At 32.2% G+C, this 18,475-nt stretch overlaps 1 protein-coding gene across 2 annotated transcripts in view; it reads right to left on the reverse strand.

Moving 5' to 3' along the window:
* Window positions 1-18,475, reverse strand: part of LOC118201137 (terminal uridylyltransferase 4-like) — a 138,140-nt gene that overhangs the window by 110,668 nt on the left and 8,997 nt on the right. For both annotated transcript variants that reach the window (XM_085827746.1, XM_035373172.2), the window contains exon 3: window positions 7,699-7,882. In XM_085827746.1, coding sequence (XP_085683872.1) covers window positions 7,699-7,882 — 184 coding nt within the window. The remainder of the gene's footprint in view (window positions 1-7,698; window positions 7,883-18,475) is intronic.

Below are 18,475 nucleotides of genomic sequence, written 5' to 3' on the forward strand. Positions count from 1 at the left end.
TCGATACAATATTTGGTAGAGAATGGCTTTCAGAAATAAATTTAGATTGGTCCTCAATAAAATCAACTTCCGTCTCTCAAAAGAGTAGTTTAAATAAATTATTGGAACAATATAAAGAGATTTTTGATGGAAAATTAGGAGAGATAAAAAATTATGAGGTTCAACTTGAATTGAAGCCAAATGTTTCCCCAAAATTTTGCAGAGATAGACAAGTACCATTTGCATTAAAGGGCCAGATAGATGAAGAAATTAATCGCTTGGAAAAACAGGGTACAATCGAAAAGGTTGAAACTTCGGAATGGGCAACTCCGGTAGTACCAGTAATTAAGCTGGACAGTTCTATATGACTCTGTGCTGATTACTCAGTGACAAGTAAACCCAGATATTGTTACGCATCAACACCCTTTGCCGACCATAGAAGAAATATTTTCATGTTTGAGTGGGGGGAAAACATTTTTCAAAAATTGATTTTAAACATGCTTATTTACAAATGAAAGTACAAAAAATTGCTAACAATAAACACACAGAAAGGATTATATAAGTGTAAGAGATTAATGTTCGGGCTAAATGCAGCACTTGCAATCTGGCAACATTACGTAGATGGACCACAGTCCACGGAATGGAAGGGTGTAAGGTCTTTATGGATTATGCGCAGATAATAGGGGCGGATGATGAGACACATTTAAATACTTTAAAAAATTTCTTCGAGAAATGTAAAACTCATGGACTGAAATTAAATTTAGAGAAAAGTAAATTTTTTCAGGATGAGATAAAATTTTTAGGTCATAAAATTGATGTGAATGGTTTACATAAAACTGATGAAAAAATATCAGGACCAGAAATATAGACCCAGAAATGTCCAGGAAATTCAAAGCTTTTTGAGATTGGTTAATTTTTATGGAAAATTTTGCCCTAAATTAACAACAATCGCAAATCCCTCATATCAATTAACTAAGAAAAACTCAAAATCGGTTTGGACGAAGGATTGTCAGAAGCCTTTTCTAAACATTAAAAAAGAATTGTGTTCACAAAAAATTTTGATGCATCCAAAATTGCCCTTCACATTGGCAACTGATGCATCCCCAGTGGGGTTAGGTGCGGCACTTTCTCACAAACTTCCCGATGGAACAGAAAAGGCAATTGCATATGCTTCAAGAACACTGACTGAAACGGAGAAAAAATATTCTCAAACCAATAAAGAAGCTTTGTCAATTATTTGGGGAATAAAAAATCTTTTTCTGTACTTAAAAGGCAGAAAATTTGCATTAATTACAGATCATAAACCTCTCGTTGCAATTTTCGGCTCAAAGAAAGGCATGCCAGTTTTGGAAGCAACAAGACTCCTATATTACACTTTGGCTTCACAGTCATTCCAATTTGATATTATTTGCCGAAAAACAAACAAGCATGGTAATGCTGACTTTCACGGTTGCCGACAAATTCAGAGCAACTGTCTGTTCAGGATGATATAACTATTTTTCAATTACAGGAGATTGAAACTCTTCCAATCACGGCCAGACATTTGGCTAAAGAAACTGAAATAGATGCTGAACTCAGTCCTCTGCTACGAATACTACAAAGTGGCGGGGAATTAAAATGAACGGAGATGGAGTACAGTCTCCAAGATGGCTGTATAATGTATGGTCAACATGTTTGTATCCCAAAACGATACTGTGATAATGTTTTGAAAGAGCTGCACCATGGAGACTTAGGGACTGTAAAGATGAAAGCAACTGCTAGATTTTACGTATTTTGGAATGGTATAGATAAAGATATCGAAAATACTTCCAAAAACTGTTCTGAATGTGCAAAACATAAAATAGATGCTCCTAAGGTAAAAGTTCATCATTGGGAGTACCCGAGCATTCCAATGGAACGTATTCGCATCGATTATGCAGGACCTATTTTTGAGCATATGTTTTTGATAATCATTGATGCTCACTCAAAACGGCTAGAAGCCTATCCAATGAAATCAAGCTTGACTTTCAAAACAATAGAATGTTTACGGGACTTTTTTGCACAATTCGGATTACCAATATTGTTAGCGAGTGATAACGGGCCACAGTTCACTTCACATGAGTTTAAGATATTTCTACAGAGTAACGGAATCAAACACAAAACTGCAGCACCATTTAAACCATTTAGTAATGGGCAGGCAGAACGGTATGTGTTTACAGTAAAACAATCTTTAAGAACAATGCAAAATTATCCAGGAACTTTGAGACAAAAACTCAGTACATTTTTGATGCAATATAGGAAAGCTCTGAATTTAACTACTCTACAGAGCCCTGCAATGATAATGCTGAAGAGGGAAATTCGAACAAGAATAGATTTATTGAGACCAGACCTCAAATGGAGGGTAGAAGACAGAATTAAAAAAAAGAACCTACGAGTTTGAAGACCGAGGATTTAGAGTAGGAGATAGAGTGGCAGTAAGAAATTATTGCCAAGGTGATAGACGATGGAGATATGGAACAGTCCAATCCAAGGACGGACAGCTTTATTACAACATAAATGTGGATGGTCAGCTATGGCGACGACATATCGATTAGATGCGTGATGGAGGAACCGTAATAGATGAGGAGTTCATACGTCCACCTCCAGCTCTCGTGATTTCCAAAAAAGTTATAAAACAGTTTTTAAACTTGTTGTTTAAAAGGGTTTATCATGTGAAATAATTACCCACTAAAGGATACACGACAGATTCTATGTAAATTCCTGAAATTGTGATGAGCCCACCCCCTCTAAAAAAAGTCATGAAATAAAATGATCCTTTTCTCAAAATAGTGGTCAATTAAAAAAAAATTTTCAAAGTCCAAAAATATATCAACCGCTTCTATGTTAAATACCTACACATTTATATAAAAAAAAAAAAAAAAAAATTATTCTGTGCTAGTTCCCCAATGATTTTGTAACCTGCAAACACAGTCAGAAGTAGAATAAAACATAACCAAGACTGAAAGTTGGTGTTGTTTTAAAAGTTACCATGTTTCGGAAATGTAAAGCAAAATTAGTGTGTAAAACATTTTAGCAAATTTCATCATGACTCAGTTTGTAGAAAAAATAACCCGATGAAAGATTGTGAGAAGCAGGCACAAAGCAAAAATTGCTTTGAATGACTCATAATCTAAATTTAATAAAAGTTCTGAAAATATTTTGGTGTCATATAGCAATATTTGTACCAAAAAACAAGGCCTTACCAGCTTCTACAGTTTGAGCATGTCCAGACAAAAACTGGTTTTAACTAATCCTAATTTACACAATGACAGTGGCTTATTTTAGACAATGGAAAGTTTTATTTTATCTCGATTAGTTATAGAATTAAAATTAAGAATTGTCTAGCACTCTAGCAGCAAAACAAATGAAAATTATAAGTCTTTAAATGAATTTCTAGAATCGAGAGTTAAACATTATGTAAATTAATTGGACATTTTCTTAAATTTTGTGAAAATGAGGTTGCATTTTGTGGACATTTAGAGGGAGCTTTTTTTTTTTTATGATACAGCTTGTGAAGGAAGATACAAAATACCTTCAATTTTTTTGTGGTTTCTAGAAGGAGCACGGAATTCAACCCAAACTCTCCATTCAAATCGTCTCCCATTTGGTTTGATAACTTCAGCATTTTTCCTTGCTTGTGTTTTGAAATTTCAGAGCAAAAAATTTAAAGAGTATCACCTGAAATGTTAAATTCTTTTCTTTATGTTGATGGTCTGTGTCATAAAGCCAATACTGCTCAGGATTTTTATCAGTTGATCTCTACGGCATTAGAGATATTGGAAGCAGTGGAATTTCATTTAAGGAAATTAAAAATTAATTGCCCGGAACTGTATAAAATTTGGAGTGAAAATGTATACGAGAAAAATACTGATTTCAGGCAAGGGATAGGTTTCTTGAGATTGAAGTGGGATCCAATTGAGGATAAAATTAATCAGACTTAAGAGATGTTAGGGATTCCACTGATGCTAGAATAACATAGCAACACCTGATGAGAGTTATTTTAAAAACATATGATCCATGTGGAATGATTAGTCCTTTTTTAACCACAGTGATAATTCTCCTACAGAGATGTCGGAATGTGATCTAAAATGAGATAAAGATTGGCCAAGTGACTTCAAAAATAAATGGAAAACTTAGTGTTCTGAACTTCGTAAACTTGAATCAGTTCTATTGAAAGATAACTTTGTGTCTAAAATTATGTGTCTCTTCATAGGCTTTACAATGCCAGGTCCAAAGCATTGTTGCATTCCTAAAGTATGTGAATTGCAACAACCAAATCAATGTGAGCTTTATCATGTCAAAAAGTAAGGTTCCCTTGCTAAAAATTTTGACTCTTGCAAAATTAGAATTATTGGCAGCCTCCTCGCTGCACATTTAAGAAGTTATTTATAATGATCTTTCAAAATTTTGTGAAACAAATTTTTTTATGGAGCAACTCTCAAATCGTCCTTCATTGATTGAAAGAATCATCTAAACAATGGAAAATATCTGTAGCCAACAGAGTGGCTCAGATGCAGTCACTGACTCTACGAGAGCACTGGAACCATTGCAGTGGCTCTAAAAATCGTGCAGAGCTTAATGCCAGATGAGAACTGGCTAGGAAATCTTGACAAGTTCTCTATAGTGGTCAAGACCTGCCTAGTTATCTCAACCACTTCACTCGTGGCCTATTCAGGAATTTGTTACCTATTCTTAATGGTATTTGTGACACAGATATTATAGTGAAAGAGCGATGGGTTCCGCTGAATAATTCCATAGTAACCAGTTCAGGTGGTGGAAACTTACCTTTGCCATTTCTAAATGGCAGTGATTTCAGTAAACTATGTAGACTACTGCTTATTACAGCATGGATTAAAAGGTTTGTGCACAATTGTAAATCTGATTTTTCAAAATTAAATGAACTTATATGTGCTTTAGAATTCAATGAAGCTTTGTGTTTTTAGATCAAAGCTACTCAATTCAAACATTATAATCAGGTTATACCTAACTTCTTTCTAAAGATACTACTGACAGAAGTTCATACATATTGTTACGTTTTTCTTCTCAGTGGTTACGTTATTTTTTCCTTCACGTTCATACGGGATTCGTAGATTTGGAGTGAATAACAATGACACTTGATGAAGTATAAAAACACACTTTATTTACCAATATTAATCAGATAGCTCCAAAATCCCTTTTGCAGTCGTCGAACTGTTATAAACATGCTGACACGTTCAGCAACACAGCCTTCACACTGTCAGGCAATAACGGTAGAGACAGCTTCACTGCAGAGCACCAAAGTACAGTTCCTGACTCTGCTTGGTCGTTCTCGGAACTCCACGTACTCTCGAGACTCTCCACGCTACAACTCACTATGCACTCGATGATACACAAGAGTATAGCTCTCAACTCAGCAGAGTCTAAGACAAAACTCGATGCACTAATTCGCGATACACTAAAAGACTCTCTCGATGCACTCGACGACCAACTCGGTGCTAGACTTCGAGACACTCGCTCAATGACTGACTATCAGCTTGCTAGACGAGGCACATACAACAACTGACTGCAGACGAGCAGGGTTTATATAGCTTTCAGCTTGTGTTCGAGAACATTCTGGGCTAAACCGATAACAATTCGTTCAAGAAGGTTCTCCATCCGTCCATGGCATATCACCAATTTTGTCGCCGAATGGGCGATTTCTTCCCAAATGTGGCAACCCTTCCTTCCTTGCTTTTTTATAGCAACCCTAAAACAGCTTTGTGGGGAAGCCATCTTACCACACCTTGAGATTTCATAACACTGCCCCTTCCCAAGGACTGCACATACCGGGCAGTACAACCCTTGGTCAAAAGCCAAATTCGGTACACCCAAAACATAATAAAAAAACAAATATTTACACTATGTACAAGTTACATACACAAATTAAACACATAACAATTTTAAATTATACACATTAAAGTTCTGAATAAATTTTAGTCTCAGTCTGTTTATTAATTTATACCCAGGTCAAACACTTTTTCACCTCAAATCTCAGGTGTATTCCTGTTTTTCAGATCACAGTCTGAAGATTGAGTCCTTTCAGACTTTTCAACCACAGGAAGGTCTAAAACAGTTCGTTCATCACTTTTTAGTTTATTTCCATCGTGTGTACAGTTCTTCTCAGTAATTTTAGCAGTTGGTACATCTTGAAAACCAGTTTCAATGTTTGCATTAGATTTATGAACAGAATCCAGTTCTTTACGAGCAGAAGTATCCTGATTAAGAATCAAGTCCTTGTCTGCACAACCTACAGTATGAGACGCACATATAGTTTGCGAAGTGGGTGAATTTTCTTACAATACTAGAGCACTCTGCGTAAGCTGTACATCAGCTTTTTCCACCTCAGCGTCACATGAATTTTCAGATGGTTCAATACTTGCTAACTGCGACTTTGTAACTTCATTATCACTCTCTACGGTCACTTTCTATCTTTCCTTCAAACACATGAGAATCAAAAACTTCTTTCCTGTCTTTCATTTCTTCAGCTTTTCAATCTCTGTTTTTAACCTCGTTAGATATTTCATCCTTCATTTCTGATCTTTCTAAGACAGTTCATTAGCTACTTAATTCATTTCTTCATCCCTTATCTCTTCAACTGCCAAAACTCCATTTTCAACTGTAGGAGTTGCTTGCGCACCTTTTCTTGGCTGACATTTATTTCTTCTCGTCTGGTGTTCTTCTCCTCCTGTATGGCTTTCATCTCCTTCAGTATGGCTTTGATCTCTTCGAGGCAGGCTTTCAACTCAGCCTTCATTTCTTGATATCTGGCTCTTATCTCAGCCCTTATCTTGGCTAAGAAGTCAATCAAAATCTTCGTTTCCTCCGCCATGGCTTTTTTTCTTCAGTGGTTATACCATATACTGGTAACGAAAATGATAACTATTGTGAAAATTGTACAGAATTACATAGCTGCTCATGAATGCCAAATAAGAAGCGTTATGAAAAGGTTTAAAGATATAATCTCTACCCTAATTTCACTGATGCATTATGAAAGAGTTTCAAGATATAATCTTCTCTATCCTAATGCTCATGAATGCCAAATAAGAAGAGTTATGAAAAAGTTTCAAGATATTATCTTCTCTATCCTAATTTCACTGCCATAATACATAACCATATAACATCACATTCCAAAATCTCACATTTACTTAGCTTTGCATACAAACTGAAACTACTGTATGAGGAATATATATTTAATGCATTTAAAAAATATTATTACATATCATTATGAATAATTATTTATAAAAAAACACACATGTAAATTTCTTTAGCATTTTGACTTCTTAATTGCTCGCATGTTAATAAAATTATTGACTAACTGCTTGTTTTGCCTCTTAAATGTATTTTCTAGGGGAAAAAATTCTTTGTAATTTCAGGTAATAAATATTTATTAATTACAATTTATAAATTGTAATATTTATAAATTATATATGTAAAATCAAGGTTTTATTTATAATTTCACGGAACTTTTGTCTGAATTCTAAAGAACTGTAGCTTTGAAATTATGCTATGAAAAAATTAATGTTGTTGCATAATAGGTTATATTCATATGTTAAAAGAAAATAACTACATTATACATGCAATAAGACACATACTGAAAAAGTCAATGAAACAAAATGATTAATCGTGTACTATCACAATAGGGAATTATAAGTTTTATTTCAGAGATATGAAAAAGATACACACCTGGAAATTTCCCTTTGATAGCTTTATTCAGATCTTTTAGGACCATTTCAGCTGTGTCATTAGAAATCAACTTATTTTTTTCAATAAATTTCAAATAATGTGTTATGTCTTTTATATGATCATAGCCAGACGAAATGTCAGAATTCTCCTCATTTTCTGATACAGCTTTCAAGTTCTTTTGCTCCTTTATGAGAATATTAATTAGAATTGTAACAAAAGAAAAGAAAATCTTGACATTTTAGTAATTAAACTATAATAAGATATAATTGCCTAACAAAAACATATTTAAACTTTTAAATCTTATACAATTAAAACAGAACTGTTAATACCAAAAATCTTTTTGTTATAAATAGCAAGCAAACAATTTCTCATGAATAGATCAAGTATATAAAGATTTTACATATAAAAATTATAAAAATAAAAACAATAATTTCTGAAATTTAATTTTCACCAGAAATATCTACCTAAAGATCACTATTAAGTTACAGCACAAGAATATATTAATTTCTGATAAAACTACATGCTTTAATCTAAATTTTAAATTTATTGCATTTATACATATCTATTAAATTCTAATTAATAACAGCTTACAGTGAAAGCAAGCCATCTTCACATTAATTAATGATGGTAATAAGAAATACACGTATTTAACTAAAGTGGCAAGAAGTTTATTAAAATAATGAAAACCTTTGCCAAAAAATCATGTTCCTAAACGTAGCTCAATGAATTTTAATAATATAATAATGCCTCCTTTTCAATAAATCAATAAAAGAAATTTCTGTCATGGTATAGCGGCTTTAGTCATAAACTATGATACTGCCAAGTGAATATCAATAACAACAGTGCAAATGCTAAGTGAAAAATTAATTCAAATCACATGCAGATATTTTTTGATTACATTTGGTAGCTGAACTCACTAAGGAATTCCAAAATTTCTCAAAATATAAAATCAGGACACCGATCGATATAGTTAAATAAAAATTTTAATTTATAAGTTTTAATGGCCAGCTATCTACATACAAGAATGTGTTCAGGGACACAAATGCAATGAACCAAAATAAGCATTGTAAATATCATGAATAACTAACTGTGTAGCAGTAAAATTATATTCTGCAGAGTGATAAAATCCCATTTCACCGACCTGCATTCTCAGAGATAATATAGATTTGACAAATATTGGGGCAATAATAGTCACTAACATAATTGCCAACAATGAATGTGTTAGGAGAAGGTATCACAATATGAGGCTCTTTTTTCCTTTTTGGGCTAGGTCTCTTAGTGGTGCAGATCACATTTCAGACAATGGGAAGGCTGAGCTATCTTTTAGCCCTTGTATTTGTACACCTTATCACTGATAATTAAATTCTATGTATAATGGTAATTAAAATTGATCAAGAGCTATACAGTCAGTCACCATTCAGAAAAGAAACCCAGATGAAGATATTTTTATAACTGCTTTTTAAAATTAAATATACTTTTATTCAGATGATATTGACTGACTACATCTTTATTTATAATATGTAAAAGAACCATATTTTAAATAATTGTATGACTTTTAATGCAAACAATGGAATCTGTCAGTATGTCTTACTAAATATTTAAAGATCCACTTCTCTTTCTCATCTGTAATCCTGGGTAGATATCGGTGTAATAAAGCTCATAATAAAAAAAGGTCTCACAAATTATACTGCTAATATAGAAATTAATAAAACTTGTAATTATCTATTTTGAAATTACATTATTAACAAATACCAAACATTGTTTAAGAGCACACTTTCTCACCCCACCCCCCAAAAAAATACTGTACTTGAGGTACTAATTTCAAAAATTAGATCCATTTTTTCTTGGTTGCAATGAGTACTTCATCTTACTCAAATAAATGCATGATTAACTGCAGCTCTTCTGTTAAAAATCTATACTATACTTAAATTGGTTACTAAAAATTCCTACATAAGAGTGAAATCTTTTAAACTTTGAAATCAATTATTTCATTCAGAAATTAGCTTTCCAGTGTGTGGTCAGTATATTTTACATAGCTTGTCTCTCATAAAGTATTCTTATAAGATTCTACAAAAATTGCTACTTCAATGACTCAAGTGACAAAAAATAAATTAAATAACATTACTATGTTACAGATTTAAGTCACCATCTGGTTAACACTATTCTTGGCAATTCTATCAGATCATCCAAACACAATAAAACCATTCAACAGAATGGGTATAATAATTATTTATGGCACAGAATAATAAAGGTTATTGGTATGAAGTTTTTTTGCTGGAAATTATCTAAACAAACATCTGTCTAATTTCTGGAATAATCAGTCACACAAAAGCCAGTGGACACCATTTTAGAAAAGGCCACCAATATCAACAAATTTACACTAATGTGACAGTAGCCCCCTTCCCCATATAAAGCTATGTCCAAAGGATGCTGTCTGTATACTATTCTAACCTTACGATCTGCTAGAGTCAAATCTCAGGATGTGCTATTCAAATAGTCAGTGAAACTGCACATGGACCTGAAGCAACACAAATGGCAGGATTTCAGCTTTCATTTGGATATTGAGTGCTTCAAAGGAAGCTCGCACACAGAAAATTTATAAATCCATGTGTTTCGTAAATTTTAATATTTTTTCTGTTCACACTTTAGCAGTTCCTTCACCATAAACAGTGACTTTATGCTTACACAGAATGAACTTAAAGTCTTTTCTAAAAACAACACATAGTTCCACATCACCTTGGCCTTCTATGAAAGGGGTTGTCTTGAAAAATACGACTAACTATATGGTGATCATTGATATTCATGATGGATTTATCCTATTCAGGTCTTTCACATCTGCTAAGAAAAATACTACTACTACTAATGTTTTGTTTTTTAAATAAAATTATATAATAATCACCACAATTAACAGCAAATAATATATTAAAAACTCAGAAATTTAGTTATTTATTTATTATTACTCTTATTATGTATGTCACCACTTCTCCCGTTTCTTTCCCAGTTTGATGCAATCTCAGTATTTTAGATGCCAATAAATATGTGAGTACAGCAACCCTACTAATAATAGTGTCAAATAATAATAACCCAAGACCAACAGATTAATTTAAGTTTATGGTAAACACATTTCTGAGTGCAAGCAAACTCTAAGAATCTTAAAATATTTTACGTTTTGCACCATTTCACACTATTTTACATACTATTACTTTCAGTCACAATACTTTTTATTACTTTTTGAAAAATATATCAATTTTTCACTCCAAGAATATATATACACATCAAAGCTATGAGAAGAGATGAGGCAAACATTTTACTGCTGTATATATTTATTGTCCTGCAACACAGTGACAAACTGCATTACCATTGAATTCTATCAGTGAAATATTTTCATTTCACGATTATTTTTTTAATTTATATGCAAAAATTTTCTACGCAATAGCAGAAAATTTTTCATTAAACATATTTACATTTCCTTTTTTAGATGACAGTAAGTTTCCAATTTTCAATGGTTTTTATATACAAAAATGCTTGTTGAGATATTGCAAGTCTAAACTGCTGGATTCGAATTTTCATGCTAACATATATAAATAGTTGTTTATATGCAAAAACATTTTTTGAAATACATAGTTTAAACTGTTATTTGTGTTTTGATAGGTTTACTAAGCTGATATTTTTTTTATTTCTTAGTAATACAACAATCACAAGCACAAAAACCAACACTTATTGTTTTGTTCCCAGGTAATGAATCTAAAATCTTACATTAATATAAACTGCAATCTTTCATGCAATATATAAATAAAGTAAAGTTAATTACATTTAAAGCACAATTATATTTAAATGAAATTTTATTTAATATTCTGATTACAATGCCCACTCAAAATGCCCATCATTAAAAGAAATGTATAGCTATATTCATTGCTAAACACTTCTAGATACTCACTCATTCAAAATGAAGATAATTCAAAATGAAGTTACTACTACAAGTTTTACAAACTCTTCCACAAAGATGTCCTAGGATTTTTTTAAAGTTGTATTGCGATCATTGTTACATGGGCAGATGCACAGATACAAATCCAAGAGGCAGATCAGGAGATCTCGACAATCACTCCATTGGCATTCTTGAACCAATCCATCAGTCTGGAAATTTTTTATTCTCCTGAATATCTTCCTACTCCTGAACATCAGTGAGATTTGGTTCCAACTATATATGTCACTCATAAACTCTGAAATAAGACTGCTGGAAATAAGGTGGAGGAATTGGTTGTGAGTCAGCACACGATTGTATTAGTATAAGACGAATCAGCAAAGTTATCACAAAAAATATCACACCACATTTTCATGAAAGAACTGCCAACAATGGCACACCTTACAATAAAATAAATTTTTATCACTCTAATTTTGCTCATTTAGACAAGTAATGAAACTCTCTTGAGTAAATTCTAAAACATATTTCTCAGGAAAAAAAGGAATTGAAAATCTTCCTGACTACTGGATTGTGTAAATGCAGATATCTTGAAGATGTAGATAATATAATCCCTGTAATTAATGAATATGGTACGGATGCCAGTTATTTTGTAGAAATGTTTTTCATAATGCTATAGATTATAAGCCTGAGCTTATTGTTCATGTGACAGCATACTGTTCACATGAGAGGAATTGAACATCTTCCTGACTACTGGGTTGTGTAAATGGAGAAATCTTGAAGATGTTGATAATATTATTCCTGCAGTCGATGAATGTGGCTCTGATGGTAGTCGTTTTGTAAAAATATTTCCCAAAATGCTACAGAATACAAGCCTAAGTCTCGAACTTATTGTTCATATGACAGCATGATGATCAATTTCAAAATAAACAAGAATACGACTACACATCACTTGTGCATTCCCAGTCCACTTTAGTAACATAAAGTTAGAGCTTTTTGAATTTGTTTAAGCCTCCAATAAGTATTATATCAGGATTGATTACAAAGGTTTGGGAAGCAGATCAAAACTCCACTGCAATTTAGTATTATGATAACAATTAGCATAACTCATCACATATCACACAACTCTTCATTACTGTACTATGGCATAATTTCTATCCGTACTTAATCCTCTTTCTCAAAAAAACAAAAAAAAAGTCATTCAAACGCTAGAACAAAATAGTGATGCTTGCATGATATATCTAAAAAAGTCATTCAAACGCTAGAACAAAATAGTGATACTTGCATGATATATCTATAATCTTAATGATGTAAGGCAAATCTTTGGGAGGTTATATTCATTGTTAAAAAATGCAGATCCAGAATAATTTTATCGGTAGATGATCCTTCAAACTTATAATTAAATATATCGCTGCAAATTTCGCACCTAAAGATAGGAAGCTAGATTGAGAAACAAGATGACATTTAATTTATTAACCCTCTAAGCGGCAAGGCCATATATATATATATGGCCTAGAATATTTTTTGTGATATCTGTAAGAACGTACATATATGTGCATATTAAAATATGTCAAAGAAATTAAGGCAATATATCAAAAGTACACATATTGAGATATGAAACACCAGAAGAGTTTTTACATTAAAATCCAAAAAATAATTTGTTTTCTTAGCAGTTTGGGGAAATCTGTGCTTTCTTAGCGAAAACCCTGGCCGTTCAGAGGGTTAAAGCATAATGAATAATTTTTTAACTGGGTATTTTGATTTCTAGGGACCATACAAATAGCTGAATTTAGAATGTTGAAAATAATTCTATTCCTCCACCCACCCAAGTGCTGAAACTTTTCTCATTAAATTACTTATCCTAATTACAGCAGCTTTATAATTGAAAGTACATTACCAGAATTAATAGTCTGTAGCTAGGAAATAAAGTTTGTTGCCACTTTTTACAAACATATAATATTGTTACGAAATGTACAGGCATGGTAAGATGGCTTCCACACAAAGCAGTTTTAGGGTTGCCATAAAATAGCAAGGAATGCAGGGTTGCCAGATTTGGCGACATGCCATGGACGGATGGAGAACCTTCTGGAACAAATTCTTACAGGTTTAGTCCAGAATGTTCTCGAACACAAGGCAAAAGCTATATAAACCCTGCTGGTACATGGAGTGCAGAGTTAATGTGCTTCATCTACAAAGCAAGATAGTGTGTGCCTCATCTAGTTAGCCCGTGCGGAGACAATCGAGTTGACAGTGGAGAGTCTCGAGAGTATGTGGAGTTCCGAGAACGACCGAGCAGAGTCAGGAACTGTACTCTGGTGCTTTGCAGTGAAGCTGTTTGGACCGTTATAGCCTGACAGTCTGAAGGCTGTGTTGCTGAGTTTCAGCGTGTTTATAATAGATCATCGACGACTGTAAAAAGTTACTACTTCATCAAGTGTCATTATTCACTCCAAATCCACACGAACTGCGTACGAATGTGAAGGAAGAAAATAATGTAACAAGATAAAACTAGATATGATAAACAAAATTCATCATACAATATGTTGCAGCTGAACAAATTTACATTCTTTTACTGTACATTTTATTATTTTTTGAGCCAGTAAGAGAGAATTGTCCACTAAGCATATAGACTGAGCATAAAGACTATTTTTATTTATTATAATATTATTATTATTCATATAAACCATTCTTCAAATTTATATTTTGATTTTCAATTTTTTTTTTTTTTTTTTTTCCTTCCTGTACTTTGATGTAACAATACAGTAGAGCCCACGATCTGGGATCACTGGAACTTCAGAGATTTCAATTTCAGAAATTTCTGGATTTTAGATCATCAGTTTAAATCTAATAAGATGGCACATAGAAATTATACAAAAATATGAAATAGTTATTTATGAAGTAATGATGTACTTCTGATTTTTAGGGAATCAAAACATACAAAAAAGTTCAATATTCATCATTTTATTAAACATTTCTTTCAATGTCAGTACTTAAATAAGTAAATTTTTTGCGCTAGTACTTCCTTTTTAATTTTATACGTAGACATAATTTCACAGTTACAAAGTTCTATAGTTTAAGTCTCGAAATAGCTGTGTAGAGAACCATATGCCCTTCTGAAGTACTCCTTTAAACACTAGTGGTCATGCATTTTTTCCTAATTATGAAAAGTATATATTTGTGCGTTCCTGCAGACTTGGACATGCCAAAATCATTAGTCTTGCTTTGGAATCTTTGTCATCATTAGAGCAAATTCTGCAGCTGCAGCTAAAGTATTTTGGGGAATATTTTGCTAAGAAAAACCAGTTTCACCAACTCTAGAAATCTGTTCCGGAGCTAACTTTTCACTATTAATGAGTAAATGAATTCATTAGTTCTTCATTCAGCAGTTCCAGAATTAAAAGCTTTTTTGGCATAACTGAAAATTCATAGCAATAGTAGCTTAAAAAAATAATAAGCTGGATCAAATTAAAACATTAAATCTTCAGTGGCTGTGAAATTAAGCAATCCTTTCTTCCCAAATATGATAATACCTGTCGATCATAAATTTGTAATTGTTTGTGTTAAATGCAATGCATAACTGGAAAGTGAGCTGAGCTCATTGATGACCATCCAGAGGTTGAGAAAGAGCACAATTTGTTGTGTTAACTGAACTTCAGTTCCTTTGCACCTTTCCTGCTGCTATGCCAACAAAAGAAAATCAATATGGGAAACATCCTATTCTAAACAAATATGTCTTGGGGCTTCATTTATTGTTTAGGTCAGAGAGAAAAACTTTAAACCCCCCAAAAGTGTGATTATACCAAAATCAATGCATTGTCATTGGCTAAGACGTGATTCCCTAGTTAGCAGGTGTTTGAAAGTTGCAGGCAAAAATCTGTTAGTCAAGAGAAAAAAAAAATCACAATAACGGTACATCATCTTTTTACTTCCTTGTACAAAGTAAAAAGGAAGTATTGTAATAGCGAAAAATTTCCGGCAGCATATTTCAACGAAAATATCCATTTTCACCGCTATCGAATTCAATTTAACGATGTTTTTGCGTGATATCTGTACGTAAGGACAGAATAAAAGACTCTTTTCGTCCAAAAAAATTACAAAACTGCTTTAAATTGAATTCTGAAGAGAATTTTTCATGGCGTCTGTACGAACGTATGTACATACGTACCTATCTCGCATAACTCCAAACCGAGTAGCCTCAGAACACTGAAATTTTGTATATAGGACTGCTATAACATGTAGATGTGCACCTCGTATTTTGGTTGCAATCGGCCGCACCAAACGTATATAAATATATTAATATATATATCCACTCTGTTATCCGGCTCAGTGATCTCAGTTTTTTTACTCTTATATGTTTGTAAATTGTACACTTTTTGCTTCAAAAATGATTGAATTATATTGTTCTTATCTTTCGGTTAAGGGTTTTATGCCTTTAGTAAATCTGTATGCAATATTTTTAGAATTATCAACAATTTTAAAGTTGTTTAAGTGCCACTAAGCCTAATAATTTTTTTGATGGCGGCCATTGCTTGTTTACATTTGAAACAGCAGAATAGTGGATATATTGCCAATCTAGAGAAACTTAGATTCGCAACAACAAAGATAACGTCTTCATTTATTATTGCGAATTAAATCATGCTTAATGCTTTCTGGAATTTTTTTGAGGAAATAAGTGTTTAAGATTTACTTCGTAATTTTTAATACTGATATTTTGAGTTTTTATGTATTTTTGCCTTGTTGCGAAGTGAGAACTGAATTAATTGAATGAGAAATACTCAATCATCTGTGAAAAACTGTTTCTTTTTCGTTTTGTTTGCTTAATTTCTTTTATACATCGTTCTAGCTTCATTATGGTATTTGAATAGAACATGTGGCAACGATTAGATAATTCTTTAAATGATATAAATTTTGTGCATTCTGAGTTATAATATGAACGAAATACAATACTTTTAAGTGAAACTAGCACTGAAGTGTCGCTATGGTAAACAAATAAAATGGATTTTTAAGAATGCATTTATTCTATTGTGGTTTATGCGCTGTCAGCGAAGTAGATTAAATTCAATCTAATAAGTTTAAATGAAATGCAAGAAAAAATGCGTATAATTTAATATTCCGTACAAGGAAGTCATGTGGTGTACACATCAGATTTTTTGTTTAGTATTTATAATCTCTATTCCTAAACTATTAACAGGAAAGAATTCTTTTAAAAAAAAGGGGGTTAGCGGTTTGGTTTGGTTTATTAGATTACGGCAAAGCACTCGAAGGCTATCTGCCTTCAGGGAGTTATGCCTTTGTGGAGGACTTTTTAAGGGAAACTGGCTCATATACACATTACCCATGGAGCCAGCCCGTTCACAGGATTCGAACCTCGGACCGGACTACCAGTGTTCAACGACGTTACTGCAGTTTGGGCCGTTAGCAGTTTGGAGGTCCGCATGTTATATTGCTGCAGACATTAGACTTTATAGCCAGATTTAGGGCTTTGTATTGTGTCACTGTTCAACTTTCAGCAAATAAAGTAAACTTACTAATTAGCTTTTAAATCTTTTGATTCATTAACAACATAATCAAAATATAAAATAAAATTTTTTAAAAAAAGTAACAAAAAAATCTGTAAGCTTTCAGATTTTACATTATGCCCAAAGGGACGTTTTTTAGCCTTTTGTGTGTTACCTTTATTTATTAAATATCATGTTCTTTGTACTTAAACCATTAAATTCATTTCAACAGCAATATCACAAAATAATTTTAAAATGAGCATGTCTTTAGAATTTCCGATACACAGTCTCGCGCACTGCAGGTAATTTTTTTTTTCCTTTCCCCCTGTACAGTTTTGCCACTGCTCACTTTGAAATCCTTTAGTTTGTTAATAAAAAATTCGTTGTCATGTTACAAAATATGAAATCAATAATAAACGAAATTTAAAATTCCGAATTAGGGCTTCCAGATGCTCATATTCAGCGGAAGATTACGTTATGTAAAATTTTATGGCTCTAGGTACCGTTATTTTATTAGAATGCAAGAAACATACACACATTTATAGATTCCTCATTATTTAATTTCTTTAAATATAACACAGGGTGATAATATTTGGTGGCAACAATTTGAAAAGTGAATCAATGTTTATAGTGAATCAATGCAAAATGCTGCAACGAAATTAATAGCTCTTCTGGGCTAACAATAGACATATTTTACTACTGCATTAAATTAAAAAATTATACGATGTGCCAAACTATATTAAATACTTAACCTAACCAATATTGAAGATCAACTTAATATAATGTTTTAAGTATACTAGTATGTAAAAGATAAGTATATTTAGAAGCTATGGTAAAAAATATACATAAGATACAGAAAGAAACATAACAAGCTAATGCATTATATTTTAAGTATTTAAATTATGATAGCATATTCAAACTATCTACCTATAAAGAAAAATTTAAAACGAATTAAGATTAGTAAATGATAACATAGATACAGAGATTTGATAAAATGAAATTTAACCTATCTGTACTATTTTACAGAACATAGCTGAAGAAACAAATTTTGTATATAAATAACATGGTAACCATAAATTTGCAGCAATGACAATTCAAAAAGCAACAAAGTTAATACAAAGTTATTTTTAAGCAAATAAAGAAGAATTTCAAGAAACTTGTTACAACTAATTCATACAATTAGTTGTACAAGTATTTCAATCTCATGCTAATGAGTTGCTTCAGAAAAATCTATTTATGTTGTAACATTCTAACATTTTAGTCTTATTTGAAAACAAAAAAAAAAAACCAAATATTTTCAACTTTCATTGGAGCTGCAAGAAATGCATTACAGATAAGATAATTTTGCCCTTAATATATA

The sequence above is a fragment of the Stegodyphus dumicola genome, chromosome 12 (genome assembly GCF_044657685.1).
Source record: "Stegodyphus dumicola isolate Sdum_Otavi_A_Nest chromosome 12, ASM4465768v1".
Taxonomy (NCBI): Eukaryota; Metazoa; Arthropoda; class Arachnida; order Araneae; family Eresidae; genus Stegodyphus; species Stegodyphus dumicola.